This window comes from Leptonotus elevatus, chromosome 6 (genome assembly GCF_054856555.1).
Source record: "Leptonotus elevatus isolate MCC_2025b chromosome 6, RoL_Lele_1.0, whole genome shotgun sequence".
Classification (NCBI taxonomy): domain Eukaryota; kingdom Metazoa; phylum Chordata; class Actinopteri; order Syngnathiformes; family Syngnathidae; genus Leptonotus; species Leptonotus elevatus.
In genome coordinates, this window is record NC_141244.1 from 15944831 (window position 1) to 15963925 (window position 19095).

The following is a 19095-nucleotide window of genomic DNA, read 5'->3' on the forward strand; positions in this document are numbered from 1 at the left end:
CCATTATATTTTAATTCATAGAGATGTACCTATACTCTTTCAATTAAATACTTTTTACTTGTGTAAATGCGTATACTTTTTTGGAAGATCAAATAAATTGCGCAAGTAGAGTATTTAGGCACTTTTTTCACTTATAGTGTTCTCTTGTGAGTCACTGAGTAATTCTCCTTGCATGTAATATATAAGTATGAGGGAATTAATGAAGTGTTATTACGTGTATGTGTTTTTGCTACATTATGGGGTCCATAATCCCGGTTAAATTATCATTGTGGGAACCAATTTGTCCAGTCCAGACCTCTTTTTGAGGGTAAAGACTAGGTTTTAGAGTTTAGGTTTGAATTAGATTTTGGTTGGGGCTAGGGTTAGGCAATCAATTGTGATGGTTAGGGTAAGGGGCTATAAAATGCATTATGCCAATGGTATGTCCCCACTAAGATAGTAAGACAAACACGTGTGAACAACACTGGCGAGATGTAACGAAATAAATATATTTCATTACTGTATTTAAGTATGTTTTTCAGATAGCCTATCTGTACTTTGGCATCTCTCTCTCTCTCTCTCTCTCTCTCTCTCTCTCTCTCTCTCTCTCTCTCTCTCTCTCACCCCCCCCCCCCCCCAACTCGGAAGCAGCCACTGTGCGAGACGCTCGCTCGCTTCTAAACGCGGACATGGGTGTTCCTCTCCACGCATTATTTCCACGCAATTTCTCTTCCTTGTTCGATATTAATCCTACCGTGACCACGTCCACCACTCCGCCTGTTTGAGAAGAACTCGTGAGAAGTTTTTAACCCGACCCACCCGCCTGCCTGCACTTTTCGGCGGATTAATGAATTGAGGGCGAATGGGATAGGAATGGTTGACGGCAGGAGCGCGCCGCGTCCTGCTCCCGTGTGTTGGAAACGACTTGAAGAAGCAGCTCCAGGCTCCTTGTTGAACATGTTGGTCTCTCCTGTGAGTTTTTAATTAAACGCAAACGGGAGTTAATGAGCAACCAGGAGCTCGGAGGAACAATGGCATCGAAGGAGAAGCTCTACGAGCTGTGGATGTTGTACTACACTAAGGTGAGTTACACCTGACGGAGACACCTGTTGTTGTTGTCGCTGCGCTTCCATGCATATAGTTGACATTTATTTAAAAAAAAAAATAAACAAACAGGAAAACAGGTTAGTTTTGCTCCTCAGGTGCGCTTTGACTCGTGTTTGTGACATAAACGGTAATAAGCGGAAGTAGGTCCTGTGTTTGCACGTTAGCTTCCACATTTCTAAATTAAAAATGTGGCATATGTTGACTGTTTTGATGAGACGTTGAATATAGTTTAATGCAGTAATTGATTAGGATTTTGGTAGCAGGTTGACCCAGTATGCCGTTTTGTCTCGAACCTGACCTGTAACGCAGGTGTAACCTCAAACCGACTATTTCCTGCTTCTTGTAGCAGTAGCCACACACCCTTAATGTCACATGTCTGTAGTTAAGGTATTCAAATAGTGACTGTTTTATTGTTCAGGCACATAATTAGGTCAGTTTATTAGGTACACAATACAGTACATCATGTAATCTTTACAAGGACAATAAGTCTGTACTGACACTCACAGAAGTGATCATTCAAGTGCTAATAAAATAGTTGTGAGGTTTGGCTTTTGAATCTCTCCTATAATTTTCTTGCGGGGAATATGCATGTTCTCCTTACGTGGGTTTTCTCCGAGCACTCCAGCTTCTTTCCACATTCCAAAAGCATGCATGCTATGTTCATTGAAGACTCTAAATCAGTGGTTCGCAAACTTTTTACACTAAGTACCGCTATCTTGACTAACACGGAAATGCAGTGGCGCAGAAGGTCATTTGACATGGCCACAACCTGTTGAAACACTGTTTTTTGGGGGGGGGGGGGGTAATAGTGGGTCTGAGGGGCCAGTATGAAAAGTGTGGGTGTCGAAAAAGTGGGGGTGGTTGCAACACCCACTTCCCCAATGCGTGTGACTCCTCTGACTGTTACAGCTACTACTAATAATAAATTGGTGTTATTCAGAGCTTTTCTAGACTTGAAAAGATGCACACACACACAAAACAAAAAACTACAGCTAAAATACACACATTTCTCTTCATAACAGTTAAAAAGGGTAATTCAGTTGCATAAGCAAAAATGGTTTGTTCCACATTCTGCTGTATGACAAGGGCTGATTTGTGAATCGTATCACATTAATGATACCCAAGTAAACACCAGCTACTTACAGATGTTATTGCTTGGGTTGACAACTTGACACTGTATAGAGCTGCTTTGTGCAGGCCACTGCACAACTCTGACAAATTATAAACTATTTGCCATATCACATTTAACAGAAAGCTGTAATGTAGAAATAATAATATTTAAATTTGCTTTCTGGATTTGTTTTAGTGTGTTGAACACTCGGGCTGTGTTCGATTTCACTACCCTTTCAGCTTCTTTATGGCCATTTCGATCCACAGACCAAGATGACAGTTTTTAAGATTTTGTCTTTTTTTTTTTTTGCTACTTCATTGCATGTATCAAATTAGAGTTTATTTGTACAAAGTGCAGGTTGTAAAAACAAAAAAAGAAGTCAAACATGACATTTGTATATATCCTCCATCAGCCAGCCTTTCTACAGCCAGAAGAGAACTGTCCACACAGTTAGCTGTGAATGTGATTGTGAACGGTTATTTGTCTATATGTGACCTGTCATTGGCTGGTGACCAGTCTTAGGTGCAGCCCACCTCTTTCCATCTCTTCAATGTCAGCTGGGAGAGGCTGCAGCTCCCCTGTGACTCTAACTAGGACACACTCTATGGAAAATGGATGGGTGGATGATTGTGGTTGGAGTTGTGTATAGAACTGCACTGCATCACAGTTGTCATAATGTTTAGCTTGTTAGTTACATAAGACAGGCAAAATATGAGAAATGGCTCATGGGGTGATGCCACTGCAAACTACAGCCAAAATAGTCATCCTTGTTTAATTTCTCCCCATGTTGCCTCTTTGGTATCTTTCAGTTAAAAATGTATCGATAATCAACGGATCGTAGGATTTCATATATAAATGTATGCATTCATATTTAATAAATATATGTTTGTCACCAGACAAATTCAAAAAGTTGGGAAATGTATATGTGTGTGTATGTTGTATTACTTTAGCATTTCCCCCCTTTAATTGGTTTATTGAAGTGTATTTCTTCTATCCAGTTTAATTGTAACCTCATTTTAAAGAAATTATTTATTGTGAATGATAACATACAAAATATTAGTAAAATAAACACTTTTATATGTTAAATAATCCAATTATTTATTAATAAAAATAAAATATAAATAAATACAATAAAAAATAATTTAAAATTAAATAATTTGCTATTATTATTATTAATACTATTAAAATGTATGTATTTACAAATTTTTAGATCACATTTTAATTTATTTGTTAAATTATTTTAAAACATTGTCTATCTGAATCTGTCCATTTCAAAACTCAAATGTGGCCAAAGTTGGCCCATCCCTCATCCAAAATGGTCTTCTTTTTTTTTGTACAGTATAAAATTCTAAAAGTTGTGTGTAGAAATGTGAGCTCAAGTCTTTACAGTACACACAAACAAACTTACACCTTTTATGTTTACACTTCATTCATTCATGCATTCCACATTAATAGGTGCGTAGCGTACAGCAGGAAACAATTACCCTGAAAGATCCAAGACCTGATCTGTAACTGTTGAAATGAGTTGACGGTTTTGTGACATGTCTGTGTGTTCTATAGCCAGCAGCGTCAGTTACCTTTCGAATTACAGTAGAATATCTCTTGTATCTCAATATTTAGTCAAGTGTATGCTTGCCAAAAATGTAACACTATCATTGATAAATCATGTTTAATATGTCTGTTCATGGTAAAGTTACAACAGGATAAAGCAAAGCAAACAATACATGAAGATGTGTCATTTATCATACGTAGCTGTATACTGTTTATATTATTGTTTACCATTCGTGCTTTGCTGTTATTTGTGAGTGTGACTTCAGGTTGTTGTAATGTTTCTTGGTGATGGGGATAAAACTAAAGTATTGCTATTTTGCATTCAGGACATGTCTTTTCTTGATGGGGAACGACAAATTGGCTGTGGATGATATTACTATTTAATGTGTTGGCAATCTGCTTCAATGCCTGAGGACAGAGGAAAACAAGATGCGACTTTTTTTTTTTTTTACCCAGTTATGATTAAATGGGGCAGCGGCTCCTCGTGTCGTATCGCAGCAGCGCTATCTGAAGTGTTGCTCTTTTGACAAGGACGATGTCTTGTCATACACAAGGACATTTTTTGGTGTTGCCAAACTGGGACTGAATTTAAGAGCAGACTTGATCTCTGCCTGTCAGGCCTGTCAAAGTCTGAAAGGGTACTCAAGTGGAATACAACAAGATTCAAGGAGCATCTGCCTCCTGTAGCATTTACTATCAAAGTGGTTATTGTGGTCACTTTGGACAGATCCCATGACCCCCAGCTCTTGGATAATTTGCATGTATGCTTTGGAAAGAGCAATTTGTTTTCTTAATGTGGTTAATCTGAACATCTTTTCCCCCTATAGATTTTAAAATGAGGAATTAAATATCTTTCTAATTATTAACACTACATTTTATGGATAGCAATCCATTTATAGCTGAAGTTGAAGAAGACAACAAGAAACACAAGCAACTTTAAATCCTCTAAGCCAGTGATTGTCAACTGGTGACAGCAATATCAATTGCGTGCACATATTAGGTAAAGCTATAAAGGACACGAAACAAAAGCGTTTTCCGCATATTCCCGATTCGCTACTCGCGGATCCACCTGTTTGCCGTTTTTGTGCCCAGGCCAAAGCGCTGTTTAATATAAAAGTATTGTCTGACTATTGCGCTTTTCTCACATCTGCATTTTACACAAGTGACAATGGGAATTTGTGTTTTATTAAGAGGAACCAAGAATTACCGAGCACACAAAATGAAATTGATTATTCTCCCGTGTTACACATTCCATTCCCAGTGTAACACGGGAGCAACAATTCTCCGTTGACCAATTAACAGACTCTCGAGTGTTTGGCTCCACCCTTACACAAGCATTCGCTCAACCTCTCACATAAGCGCCCCCTTCAAATAAACACCTCATGCTCTTTGCAGTTGAGGAAATAAATGCCCTGGTCACGAGTTGAAGAAATTACATATGAGGTTGTGCAATTTTGCGCTGATCCAAATGGATATATATATATATTTTTTTGAATCGAGTGATTTTGCCTCCACGCAGTAGAAAGCCCCCCAGTTTTTAATCTCTGCATCCTCGTGTGATCGAAATGGAACATAATTTTGTGGTGAAAGGCAGCAGAGCCACTTGAGAGAACAATCATGCTCCCAAAGACTTTCCGTGTGTCATTGTGTTCATGTCCTGTGTATGTGCGTCTGAACACGTGCTGCTCTAAAGCCAGCACATTTTTTTGTTTTGTTTGAAAGACAACTTCGAATGAGGCAAATTAGCATAGATGGCTCCATTAAAAGACCCGATTTCATTCAAAGGACTTGTTGTTTGACAGTAAACATGACTTTTGACCTGTAACCCTGTTTTAGATACGACAAACACACCCAGACAGATCGCAGCCTAACCCTAACCTTCAAACTGGAAAGAATGAAAAGGAAAGACAGCGTTCTTAATCTAAACAATTGATTCAAACACATTTGTCCCATCGTCTTCATCCTGTACATTTTCTCTCAGAACCAATGTTGCTCTGGCTTGCGTGTGATGAAGGAACTTGGCTTCCTCTGATTGTGCAACACATCACATACTCCTGGCAAGTCTTTTTAAGATCAACGTAAGTTCATGGGTGATGTAAATCATATATACAATAATGCATCATCTTAATAATAAGTCAAATTTTGCATTGTTTTTGTTATAAAGCGCCAGTGCCACATCATAAACGGCATCATAACCATGATTCACTGTACAATGCAAATTTGTCAACTGACCTTTTCAGTCCCAAATTCCGTTTTCAAAGTTCATTGATGTTTCGCAGAGACACAGTTGAGTAAATTGGCTCACGGATATGATGCGTACACTAATGGAAGGCACATTCATGTGTTTTGCCTGCATTCCCATGCAATGTATTGTACACTTTTAACTACTGTTAGCTGCTTAACTGTTTGTTGTTAGGCCTCGATACATTCTTACTTATTAGTGGCACTCACATTTATTTATTTTTACTCATTTCTAGGCTGATAAACAAGTTCTGTATTTGCGCCTTTTTTTTTTGTCTGTGTGTGGAGTCAAATGTAATTTAAATTAGTGACATTATCTACATATTATGTAATCGTTTTCTTCAGCTTTGCTTCTGGGGTCAAACTGTCACCATCATAATAAATAAAGTCATTAACTTTACTGGCAAGTATAAAAATCTTAACTGTAATTCAAGTGTAAAAATAGATTAAACACTGTTAATATTACAATTGCAAAAACAACAATATATAGTCTCAAGTCATGACAAATGACAAAGAGGTAATACGGAGGTCATTTATTATGCTTGTCTACCTTGTAAGGATGTAAATGACATGAGTGTGACTCGATTTACTAGTTTTTCGAGATACGAGCTGTTGATCGAGCATTTTTTTTATGCTTCAACTTGCGAACACAGACTTGAGATACAAGCGCTGTATGGTGGCAGGGAACTCTACTCAACTCATTTCATGATAAGCAGCAGTTTGGCAACTAGTGAACAAGTCGTCAAAAAAAAAAAAGAGTCTTCTAGCTGTTTAATGTCACTCCCACTTGTAAGTTTACTGTCAAACAAAACATTAAACAAATGGGTAGAACTACAACTTGTGGATTTAAACAAGGCAAACAACTGTCGAAATAAATGCTCAATGCTATGCTAATTAGCATCTATGTTGCAGTGCTTTAACCCTTAAAGCAACACATTGAACACAAATATCTCAGCAACATATAGACAGACAACGATAAGAATACTCACAGTCATATTTTGTGTGTCCGTCTTCGCACCGAATGACTAATATTGACATGCCCCACTGCACACGGGCCAATTTACTGACCTTCGACATGACATATTCCCAAACGAAAATTAAGAAAACAAAACATCTTTCCACTTCCCAGTGGTTGTGTGACATTCTGTTCTTAATAATAAGGTTTCAACCTGAGAAATTGTTGGTGATTATCTGGTGATTACTGACTTAAGTGGAGGCAAGGGACTAATTAAAGTGACCGGCATGACATCCTGGCTCTGTTCAGCTCTGTTCACCAACATTTGTAATGATGAGGTTAGTGATGAGCCAACCATTTGCACCACACAGACAGATATTTCTCATTTTTGCTGCATACTGGATATACTAGTGTTTCCCAACCATTGCATTTTATTTCTATCAATATTTTCATTTATTCATTTAAAATACATATTTGTAGATCTGGAAAAACTGATTAATTAAATGTTCTCTCATTGGATGTCAGAAGGTAAAATAAACGTGTTCAATTAAACAGGCCCATATTTCACACTGAGACAAGTTCATAGTTCACAATTTTTATGCCATTTTTGTATGGTGGTGTTCCGTGAAAAATTTCTAATGTAAAATGGGAGCATTGGCTCAATAAAGGTCAGAAAAGCTCAAGCTCACATGACACTTGCGGTTTCTGCACTCTTAACCGGCACGAGGGCCAACAAGCAGGACAATCAAAGTGCTCTTTGCTGCCACTAAAGCAGGGAGACGGAGCCAAGCTGAATGTCAAGCAGCAGCTGCAGACAGAACAGATACATGTCTGGAGTTGACACATCTCATGACATGTAAGAGTTGCAGTATTAGTGTTGTGGCAAATATTAGGAGAAATGTGTTGCCGGGAGTGTGTGATCGATAGAAAAAGTATTGTCGCTTGGATTATTATTTAAGAAATGTATTAACGATTTTACAAGGTACTTCCCCTGCTTTTACCTCTTATCAGCAAACATTTCCTTTTTGTAATCAGATTTTTGAATTCGGAAGAAATGTTACAGTGTCAGCTAAGTGAACTGAATGTACAGCAACAACTAGGTCAAGAAACAAACAGATCATGCGCTATGTGGACAGCGGTATTGAGACACAGTTTCTAAAACATCTTTTAACAAGTCTTTCCTAATTTGGTCCGAAACAGAAAAGTGCTGTTCTGAGAAATATATATTATATTCATTCACTAGTATTGTACACACATTATTGCAAGTGATGCACCGATACCGATGATGGTAATGGTAACAAAAAAATAAAATAAAATAAAATAGAACCTCCAATACCATGACACCAATACCATTAAACCAGCCTGGAGTAGGCGCCATGTCAGCTGTGTGCAATACTTCACGATAAACACGGATGACAACACAAACCGCCTTGGCCGGAGTCGAGCTGCTTTCATCATCTATTTTGCAGGTCGGCTGCAAAATATGATTCACGTCAAGTTCAAGAAAAGTTTGTTTTGAGTTGCTAAATATGTGATTAAAATGAAACACATTTTCATCACAATGGCAAGATGTACATAAACATAATCAAGTACTAGTATTTGGTATCAGTGATTACTCATATTTAAGTACTAGTAATCGGACTGAAAAAAAAAGTGATATTGTGCATCTCTGTATCATTATTATTATTATCATCACTTGAAACAGGTATGTCTGCATGTTAGTTGAACTCAATTCTGATACACGCTTCAGTGAACTCTTTCTTTATTTTTATTTTTAGCATATGCTCATGCAAGTGAGCAACATTTAATTAGCATAAATACGGTCCCACAGGATTGTGCTGCAGGAACTTTTTTTAATTTTATTTTTTTACTTCAACTTTCCTCGTGTTTGCGCACAACGCGCAGAAGAGGAAGGGGCTTGTCGCGTACCAAGGAAACAAGTTTTAGTTAAAGTGGCATGTCATTTCCTGGTTATCGCTTGACGTTGGGATACGAGAAACAAACGAGTTAGAGTGGCTGCCGTGGAAAAAAATGACTTGCCGAGATGCGGTACAGCATCGGCACATTTCAGACCGGGTCGCAGGATTCTGGCCTCCCATGCTCAGACTTATACAATGAAAAGATATTATTGACAATACATTATCTTTGTGCTGTGAAGAAGTCATGTCTGCCCCCGTTCACTATCAGAGGCTTTATGCATAGTCAGCTAATGTCAATCTTCTGTTTATTCAATCATCCAGCACTTCAAAATATCACTTCAAGTCGTGTGTGTGTGTGTGTCACTATTTTTGATAGCATCACCTTGGTTCTTATGTGTATGTCAAGGTTTTGCTTGCAAATCCTAATTAAGGAGTCTGTTGAAAGGTTTGACCCACAATCGTGACCTATAAGACATTGTGTTCTTGAGATGGATGTAAGATAAAGAAGGTGGTGTGAGGGTAAAGGCAGGAAGGATGTGGTTCACAAAAAAATTGATTAAAGCAATTTTCGATGTAAATAAGTACGCTTAAGCGATGATCCTGACTGTTACCACTAAGATTTTTATGTTGCACTCTGGAAATGTTGTCATGTTGTTGCTGTGAATTATTGTGCATCTTTTACATAACTAGCATCTTGTTTAGTTGATTTTTGTTTAAAAAAAAAGATGGCTCATGCTTTTCCTCTGAGTTAAATCTCTTTGCAACATCCTGTTACAAAAATCAGGTCGTAAGGCTGACTGGAGACACAGTGTACCACTTTGCTTAGCAGATGTTTGTTTTTTGTTTTTTTCGCAATCTTGGTCTGCATTCCATTTAGTTGATTGTTGTGTAATTTCATGATCACTGACATGACTGGGCCAGTTTAATTAGCTGATGTTACTGTTGCTATATGATATCTTTTTCAGTATTTCTGCTCTGGTATATGGTATATTTGGTATATTGGTATATTTGCTTTGTTACATAATAGCACCATGCACAATTCACTCACATTTACTGTTCCTAGTGTTTGTGTAATGACTTCACCCCCCTCACCCCAACATTATTCATATGAAACTGTGGTTCTACACCACTACAAATGACACATACTGTTCAGTAAATACCTAGCTAGTTTGTACTTATGAGGTAATAACTTCTCACGGGTAACTTCTCTCCCTTCTGATTCTAGAAAGATGTGGGCTATCTGCAGCAGTGGCTCGAGGCATTTGTGGGGTCCTTTGAAAGACTCATAGATGTTCACTCGCTCGAGCCTCGGAGGTAAGAAGTTCTATCTTCAACACAAACTGCGTACCTTCACCATTCCCCAAAGCAGATTGAACTTTGACCTGTTGCACAGATACCGTTTTGACGTGTTTATCTTCCACTTAAACACTGCCTCTGTGATGACGCTTTTTTCCTCCTCCCTCGCATTTCTCATCCCTCTCATCCTCCAGGCTGGAGGAGTGCACCGGCGAGGTGCCCCTGCTCCCCAGGGAGGTCCTGGTCTTCCTCAGCACGCAGCTTTGGCAAAGTGCGGCGCACCTCTCAGACAGCCATGACCAGAGCATCAACATACCCCACCCCCTCCTTCTCATCAAGTTCTTCATCATCGTCTGCAGGTTAGGCTACAGTAGTGGGGTTGTTTTTTTCTGTAAAAGCATGAAGTAAAGTATAGATTGCGCTGTCATGATAGAAAATAACCACATACTTGTATTGTTAGACCAGGGGTCTGCAACCTGTTCTTCAGCCCCTCTCTTGTTGCTCCCTGTGGATCTCCTAACTCATTTGCTTCCCAAAACTTATAAATACGTTCTATTTTAAATGTTTTAAGTGTCACAAAGACTTATTTATGTTTTTAATGTTTTTTATGCTAGTGCATACAGAGGGCTTTGATGCAGCCTCTCAACTGCAGAGAACTGTTGAGTAAATGGTAGTTATTACAAAAACGGCCAGCAGGTAGCAGAAGAGCAAAAGAGATCAACCAAGGCCATGTTGAAAAAAGCTCATTTACCCACAGTTCTAAACAGATTTGTGAATAATGATGAAACGGAAACAGATTAAAACACACCTTTTTTTCCTGATGAAAGAAGAGACTTTAATCTTTCTTTTGGTATGTTCCATGTTTTTATAGAACACAATATTCTGTGGGCCTTGCAAAATCAGTCAAAATCCAGTAAAACAGCTGGGAGCAAAGGGGGTTGCTTCAGTGAAAATGGCTGGGAGTGAATGAGTAAAAAAATATATATATATTATTATCATTATTATTTACATTTTTGATATTCTTTAAATGAATGAATGATTTACATAAAAATGATTTATTAAAATGTCCCCCCAAAAAAAGACATATTCCCCCAAATTACCATAAAATGTTCCCCAAAAAATCAGATAATTTATTTAAGAAAATGTTCAAAAAGTATCCATAAAATTTCCAAATATAAAATAAAAAATCCTGAAAATTACCATAAAATGTCCACCTAATTGCCAAAAATGTCAGAAAATTTATAGCAAAAAGGTAGAAGAAAATGTCAAAAAAAAAAATAGTCATGAAATGTACAAAAAAAAGGATGAAGAGAGGCAGAAAAGTACCATGAATGGTGGAAGAAAACGTATATCTTTGTATTGGATGCTGCATATTTCTGTTGTTGTAGCTCTAATTACAGTAATTTCTGTACTGTACTGTAAGCCGCAGGTGTTTTAATGTTACCGCACCGGGTTCCCGGCTTCCCGCTACTTTCTTTTCCATAATGAGGGCGCAAATTGTCTCGCTCTCGTTCTGTCTCTCCTACTGTATTTAGGCTCACTTGGTTTGTTTTGCTCTGCCTGACGCTCTTGCGCTTCCTTTATAGTGTGCCCCATTGTGATCTGATGGATAAGACGCACCTTTGTATTAGCCGCAGGGTCGAATGCAAGTGAAAAAAGCAAACTACAATGATTCTTTCGCATACTACTAGAGTGAGCCTGAGTACCACTGGTGCACTAGTATCACACTTTAAGAATCACTGATTTAATTCATTACTGACATAAGGGAAGCTGGCAAATTACAGTTATTTTGTTTCTCCTGACATTGCGACATGAATTGTGCAAAGAGACTGCAACCCTTAGTCAGGAAGTTCTCCCTTTCATTCTGCGCATACACTATACTCTGTTCTTTACCATAGATGGCCATCTTGCAAACGTTCACTTTCCTAATACTGCATTTCTCTCAACTTCTAGAAACATGGAGAACACCGACCCAGAGAAGAACCCCAGTTTTGTTTTTGACTCGATAAAGCTTTTGAATTTTTGTCTGCATCAGGTATGGCATTTATAAACTGAGCATTAAGCTGTTAACGGTTGGTTTCTGATAAGGGTATGCGGGCTTGAGAATTTTCAATCCGTAAATTTCTGTGCCCCTGTCACACCAAATGTTCATCAGATAAAGAATGGAGAAGGGGACCAGTCAACCCTGCAGTCTGTCATGTATTACGGACTGGTGCTGTGGGAGAGTATCTTTGATCCTTATCAGACGTGGAGGAGACGGCTGGCAGGGTAAGTTGTGAGTACAGCATGTACAGTCCCTGTAAGTCTGTCGGTGGAATGTATTGACACAAAACTCCACCAAGTTCTATATTATACTTTTAGCATCTTACTCAACCATAGGGGATGTGTAACATCTTGTCTGAGTGCCTCTTGACGTCAAGACTCAGTAGAGCGGTATTTTGCTGGTATGAGTAGGAGGGCCTGACTCCGGCCTTGTGCGAATGTTGCAGGGAGGAGGTGAGCTCGCTGGAGAGGAACAAGTACAAATTCTCTCCGTTGCCTCTGCCAGAGGAGCTGACCGCTGTCTTCCACGGTGAGGAGCTCGTCTCTGATCGTCATCACACTTGCAGAGCACGAGATATCGTACCTGCTCTGTACATAATATGTAAAGAGCAGGTTTACGATATCTACATATGTAGTACATATGCTGTAAATATTTTTGTGGCCACTGCTTTCTTGCCCCAAACTGGAACCTGCAGTAATCTCACTAGACCCAGATTCCCTTACATAACATGATTTACAAAGATGGTGCTAATACTATTGTTCTATACACTCAATAACCATAATAGGTTAATATAATGTGGTTCAACACAGGTGGTGTGTTAAAAAAAAAAAAGTCGTGCGTTAATAAGACAACAATGCTCATTTTTGATTGGCAGCGCATGAGAGCTATTAATAACCTCAGAGTTAATTTCTTAATGAATAATGCATTAATCTTCATGACAGACTACCGGCCTATGTCGGAGGTGGGTTTAGCATTTGCTACTTATTCAAATTAAGTCTGTTTGGCCTTGGCAAAGGTCAACATTTTGCATTTGTTATTGTGCTTGTAGTTTGCAGTGGTGTAAAACGGAAAAGTGTCAAATACGCTTGCTAAATGTTAGGTATTTTAGTGCAGTTCTACACCATAAACCACAATAATAAACAAATTAATCAACTCACTCAGTGCTCAACAAAATTAGCTTTTTACGTATAGACTTTTCATAGCTCTTGTATTGGATTTTAAGTGCCAAAACAGATCCTGGGCAGAGGTGGCAAATCCAGGTTCAGAAAGTAAAAACCCTATAACAGTTTAGTAGTCCCAGGTGCTAGCTAGCTAGCTAGCTCCGATGGTGTTTGTTTACCTTTTAGGGAGCTGGCTAGTTAGCTAGCATCAGTTCGGCTTTAGTCCCAGGTGCTAGCTAGCTAGCTCCTATGGTGTTTGTTTACCTTTTAGCTAGCATCAGGGGCAAAGCCAAACTGTGACAGGGTTTTTACTTTCTTGATCCAGATTTTCCACCGCTGATTCTGAGTCAGTTTTATTAAGGTGTTAGAGTAAAATGCTATTTTATTGATTGTCATTCAATAAAGGGGTTTTATTTGTGTTTGCCGTAGTGAGTGTGGTGTGTTCTTTTTTTAGTACTGCATAATGTTTATTTAATGTCTCCATTTGAACATTGACCTACGCACGATTTCCTATTTATAGAAAGTCTGCAGGACAGTGAGAAGATCCCAGAGCTTCTCACACTCAAGCTGGTCCATCTCCAGGGAGCCGTCATTAGCGGGGGCAAGGTCTGTCGCCATATTTTCTGTATCCTCATAATCAGAGTTTATTATTGTCTGGGAATTTGATTACCATGGATCATCGTGGTATTATGTGCCTTTTCAGAAGAATGGTCTCCTTGCTGTCACCTCTCACGCTGTGGAGGACCTCTTCTCCGTGCTGCAAGCTTGGTGTTGCCGGGCCTCCCAGAAGTCGAAGGACACGTCGCTCCCTCGGCTGACCTTGCAGTGCCTGACTGCGATGATCCACCTGCTGCATTTTAGCAGCCCCTCAGAGCGGCAGGTGGAAATCAAGACCATACTGCAGAGTTTCTTCCAGCTCCTTAACTGGAACCGTCCGCTGAGCAGTGAACAGCAAGACAGGCAGAACTCTGAGGAGAGCCTGATCTCGCTCCAAAGCCTGATGCTGAGTAAGATGACTGAATCCACACGGAGGTCAAATGACTGACGTGACAATGCAGCTCATGTTACTCTGCTCTCGTTTGCAGCCGCAGTACCTGAGATCCTGCAGTGTTCGGACCGGCCTGCCCTCCAGGCTGTCTTCCTGAACAACAACTGCTTTGAGCACATCCTCAGGCTCATACAGAACAGCAAGGTTAGCCGCCGGGCCGTCGGAAATGTGCCCGTCAGCTTGTGATTCATGTCTAGTCTGCACAGGTTTCCTCGTTTATTTTCCTCGTATTCCTCAAATGCATTTCCTCATTTGTTTGCCTGATTGCTGTCTGACTTCCCTCAGCATTGTGTGTCACTTAAATATCAAAACCTGCAATACGTTACGTCTAACTGTCTGCATTTTTAAATTGTACTGTGTGTATGTCCTGTAGCTCTTTCAGAGCAACAGTCTTAGGCCGAAGAGTGAATGTGACCTCACTACAAGTTTACTCACAGAGGTCAAAGTGGACCAGGTACTCCCCCCAAATAAACCTTTGGTGTTTATTGATCTGTCAGCAGGAAACTCAGCCTTCTCTCCACTGGTTCACAGATACCACTTGTCTAAACAGGAAACTTTAGACAGGAAGGCAGGCTTATGAAGACTGATATGATAAGTGTCACTTGGGGTGAGACAGTGACCTTATCTTTGCACATATATTGCGAGAACAAATTTTCACTTTATGACAGTCGAGTTGGACACTAAAAATGAAGACACACATTTTCAAGCAGCAAAATGGTGTGCGATTTGAAACACCTGGTAGAGTGCTGACAGAAAACATCACTGACATCGTTTAAAATTGGTGGGCACTTTGCTCGGATATCTTGCGCAATGATCCCTGATTGGGGGGGGGGGAGGCTGGGGGTGTTACCATAGTTAGATCATCCAGCTTTTACTGTATATCCATCCATCCACTCTCATTCACACTTGTAGACAATTTAAAGTATTCAGTTACCATGCATGCATGTTTGATTGGTTGAATGAAGACTGGCTTAGAACTACATCATGTCAGGAGCACATCATTGCAGATTTGACCTATTTAGATAAGCTACTCCTAAACCAATGGGATTCTTGCTTTAACAAAGTGAAATAAACTTTAGCTAGATTTGTTTGGGAGGGGGAGGGGGTCAACAAGAAACCTTTATGTGATTTAAGTTTTAATAGGGGGAGAGAGCTCATATATATCATACGGTATTTATTTCTAGTTACAGGCTGAATTCCCTGTTGATCTCACTGAACTAGTTTTTAAATAGTGCATGAAATGGTGTTTGATGCATGGCTCCTATTACTTCCTTGGTTGCTGGTTTGGTGGCACCAGTATTAAAAAAACATACCTCTTCCTGGGATTGTCTTAATTGTCTCTCTTTCTTTTCCCCGATTGCCTCACATAATCCTGGTGTGGACAAATAACTGTGCTCCTTTCCTCCCACTTCTACTTCAAATCCTATTTTTCCTTTATGGTGAACAGCACACATTTTGTTGTGTTGCACCGGCATGATGAAACTCATTTCCTTGTGTTGATATAGGTGCTGGAGCGAGGCTCGGACAGCATCACAGTGCATGCGTTAGGAGTCCTTACAGCCATCATGAGTAACTCTCCCACTGCCAAGGTAAAGACATCATCACGTGATCATCTTTGGTCCAACTGCACCGACATTGATCTTCAAGTAGGATACCTTTATGCGTCGGCCACTCCGGACATTATGACCACTTGTGCATTCTAATACAATCCAGTAGAAAAGTTTGACCAAAATCTCTGCCTTTAACAAAAATAATAATGTCGTGAGTGACACTGTTATAGAGGTATTATTTAATTGCCTTTAACTCATTCACTCGCAGCCATTTTCACTGAAGCAACCCCCCTTCGCTCCCGGCTGTTTACACTGGATTTTAACTGATTTTGCAAGGCCCACAGAAGATTGTGTTCTATTGCTATAAAAACATGGAACCTACCAAAAGAAAGATTAGAGTCTCTTCTTTCACCAGGGAAAAAAGTATATTTGTATCTGTTTGTTTCATCATTATTCACAAACCTGTTTAAAACCCTGGGGAAAAGAGCTTGTTGCAACAGGGCCCTGATTGATCTCTTATACCCTGGCCACCTGCTGGCCGTTTTTTGTCATAACTACCATTGCTTTAAAAGACCTCTTCAGGTCAGAGTCTGCCTTCTGTATGCTCTATCATAAAAAACATTTTTAGGACCATGGCACTATTTAAAATAGAACGTTTTTATACGTTTTTGGGAGCCAATTATTATTAAATTATTTAATGTTCATTAATGTGGTTGTAGCTTACAGTATGTATATATATTTGGGCCAAACAATTAATAAAATTCAAAATGACATCACATTGTAGTAGAGGGGAGGAAAAATGTGTGTGTGTGGGCGGGGGGGCTCAAGCTTTATTTTGGTGGGTTGGTAGTCTTTATTTTTTTACATGTATATTTTATTCATGTAATATCTAGATAAGTTAGACATACTTGTTTCATGTAGCATGAAAAGGTAAGGTGATAAAGCCATGTAATACAAATGTATGTATTGCTTGCGTTTGTGGAAAATAATACATGGCAAGAGGACCTTGACAAAACACAATTGTAATATAATTTTTCAAAATCGTTAAGCCTTAACATATATTCACACAGTAAATATTACTATAATGTCTTCACCAGAATAGTCGCAGCTTCTGAGGAAGGCGGTTCTTCATTCATGTCGGAAATCTCATTGTATTCCAATAGGCCTCTTGCAAGTGTGCCAATTTTGCATTCCCTCCGGAGTAGCTTTCGACTCTCTATTTCTGTCTCTTTCCCACAGGAGACTTTCAAGGAGAGGATCGGCTACTCCCAGCTCTTTGACGTGCTCAAGAGTCAAGGTCCGCCCACCAAAAGGCTGCTGCAGGAGCTGATGAACATGGTGAAAAGCATTTTCCTCTCATTATCCGCTCATTGCCTACAGAGAGAAGTCCATTTTCTCTCACAAATGACCTTTTCAAATGGCGTCAGTCAATGACACCCTCATTATGATCCGCTTCCGTGTTTGTTCCTCTCCAGGCAGTGGAGGGCGAGTATGCCCACGCACATCACTTAGGCATTAGTAACGACCAGCCCCTGCTGTTGCTTCTACAATGGCTCCCTGAGCTGCATGGCCATCGGGAGCTTCAGCTGCTGGTGGCACAGTGGCTGGCTACCGTATGCGGTGGCTCTCTATCTTGCCGGACCGTGGCGGTGGAGGCGGGCATGGTGGGAGCTCTCCTGCAGGTGCTCTCACAGACGCAGCACTTGGACAGGCAGTGTACAGATGCCCTGCTGGGCCTCCTGCAGGACCTGGGCTCACTTTGCCTGAAGCCCGAGGAGCTAAAGAGCCTCCTCAAACTGCTCAGGCTGGATCAGGAAAACGGCGCGCATCCATACTGCGCTCGCATCATCCAAGTGCTCTCGGCGATGGCGGCGCGAGAAGGTCGTGACAGCGCCTTGCAGTATTTTGATCTCACACCCCCTATGGCGGGTATCATGGTGCCCACAATCCAGCGATGGTCAGGCAGCAGCTTCGCCTTTCATGCTTGGCTCCGCCTCAATGTGGACTTCCCCCTTTCCCCTCCGTTAGACTTCAATAAACCCGCCGCCAACTTGGCCACAGCAAGTCAACATGACATGGGAAAAGGACCTCGCAGGAAGCAGCTATACAGGTAGAAGGGCAGTGACTTTTGTCTCGTAGCCTACTGTATATTTTGGTTTTTAAAACTTTTGTCTTCCATGAAGTTTTTTCACAGCTAGTGGAACAGGTCTGGAAGCCTTTTTCACAATGGAGGGCGTGCTGGTTGTAGCTGTTTGCACTAAAAAGGATTACATGGCTGTCGCCTTGCCGGAACTCCCACTAGCTGACTCACGCTGGGTGAGTGCAGTGAGGATTAAGCCTCTCCCAAATATAAACGCAATGCATCAGGGAAAATATTACACCTCATTTTTTTGGTCTGGATGCTTGACCTTAAAATAGGGTATGGTAATTAGGGATAGACCAGCCGATTATTGGCACCGATATTGGGCATTTTGATGAATATCAGTATCGGCCTTTTAAAAAAATCTGATGGCCGATATAAGGTCAATCTAAAACCATTTAAATCTCAGGGAACTATTTATTTAAAATTTCAGTTAACTTTATAAGAGATGCTGCTGACCCTGGGAACCTTTTTGTTTGACATTAAAACAAAGAAATATGAAAGTTTAAGATTTCAGGTATTTTAACATTTTGGAGAAAGCTATTTTTTTTTACTGTAGAAAACTATAGTGAGCTATGGAATTTATTTATAAGTTGCCATTTACCTTTAAGACAAACTTTTAACCTTGTGAGGTACCTATACATTTTATTAGAAATTTAAAAGAATGTCTATTGTCTAAGATTAAAAATAAAAAATAAATCTACATTTTGAAAAGTCTGAAAAGTTGTTCAATAAACATGCTTTAAGACATTACAACAAAGTCTGAAAATGAATATTGGCTCCAAATATCGTTTTTTGGCCTCCTTGACTGCTAATAGACGGCATCTGTATCGGCCCTGAAAAAAACATATCGTTCTATCTCTAATGGTAATCAATGAATTGGTCATTATAAGGGAGTGCACTACTTCAGCAACCAACAGAAGAGCTATTGATTGTGTTTGTGGTCTAGACCACTGCTTTGCCACAACTTCACCATGTAATGCAATACAAACAT

At 39.8% G+C, this 19095-nt stretch overlaps 1 protein-coding gene across 4 annotated transcripts in view; it reads left to right on the forward strand.

Annotated features, from left to right (window-relative positions):
• Positions 1-633: 633 nt before the first annotated feature.
• The window catches only part of nbeal2 (neurobeachin-like 2), a 39345-nt gene continuing 20883 nt past the window's right edge, over positions 634-19095 (forward strand). For 2 of the 4 annotated variants that reach the window (XM_086078215.1, XM_086078216.1), the window contains exons 1-14: positions 634-1061; positions 10089-10177; positions 10354-10518; positions 12113-12194; positions 12315-12427; positions 12649-12731; positions 13884-13969; positions 14067-14370; positions 14449-14555; positions 14785-14865; positions 15917-16000; positions 17201-17299; positions 17437-18071; positions 18145-18277. In XM_086078215.1, the coding sequence (XP_085934341.1) occupies positions 984-1061; positions 10089-10177; positions 10354-10518; positions 12113-12194; positions 12315-12427; positions 12649-12731; positions 13884-13969; positions 14067-14370; positions 14449-14555; positions 14785-14865; positions 15917-16000; positions 17201-17299; positions 17437-18071; positions 18145-18277 (2139 nt within the window). In that variant the 5' untranslated portion in view covers positions 634-983. The remainder of the gene's footprint in view (positions 1062-10088; positions 10178-10353; positions 10519-12112; positions 12195-12314; positions 12428-12648; positions 12732-13883; positions 13970-14066; positions 14371-14448; positions 14556-14784; positions 14866-15916; positions 16001-17200; positions 17300-17436; positions 18072-18144; positions 18278-19095) is intronic. The other 2 variants (XM_086078217.1, XM_086078218.1) reach the window with 2 other exon arrangements.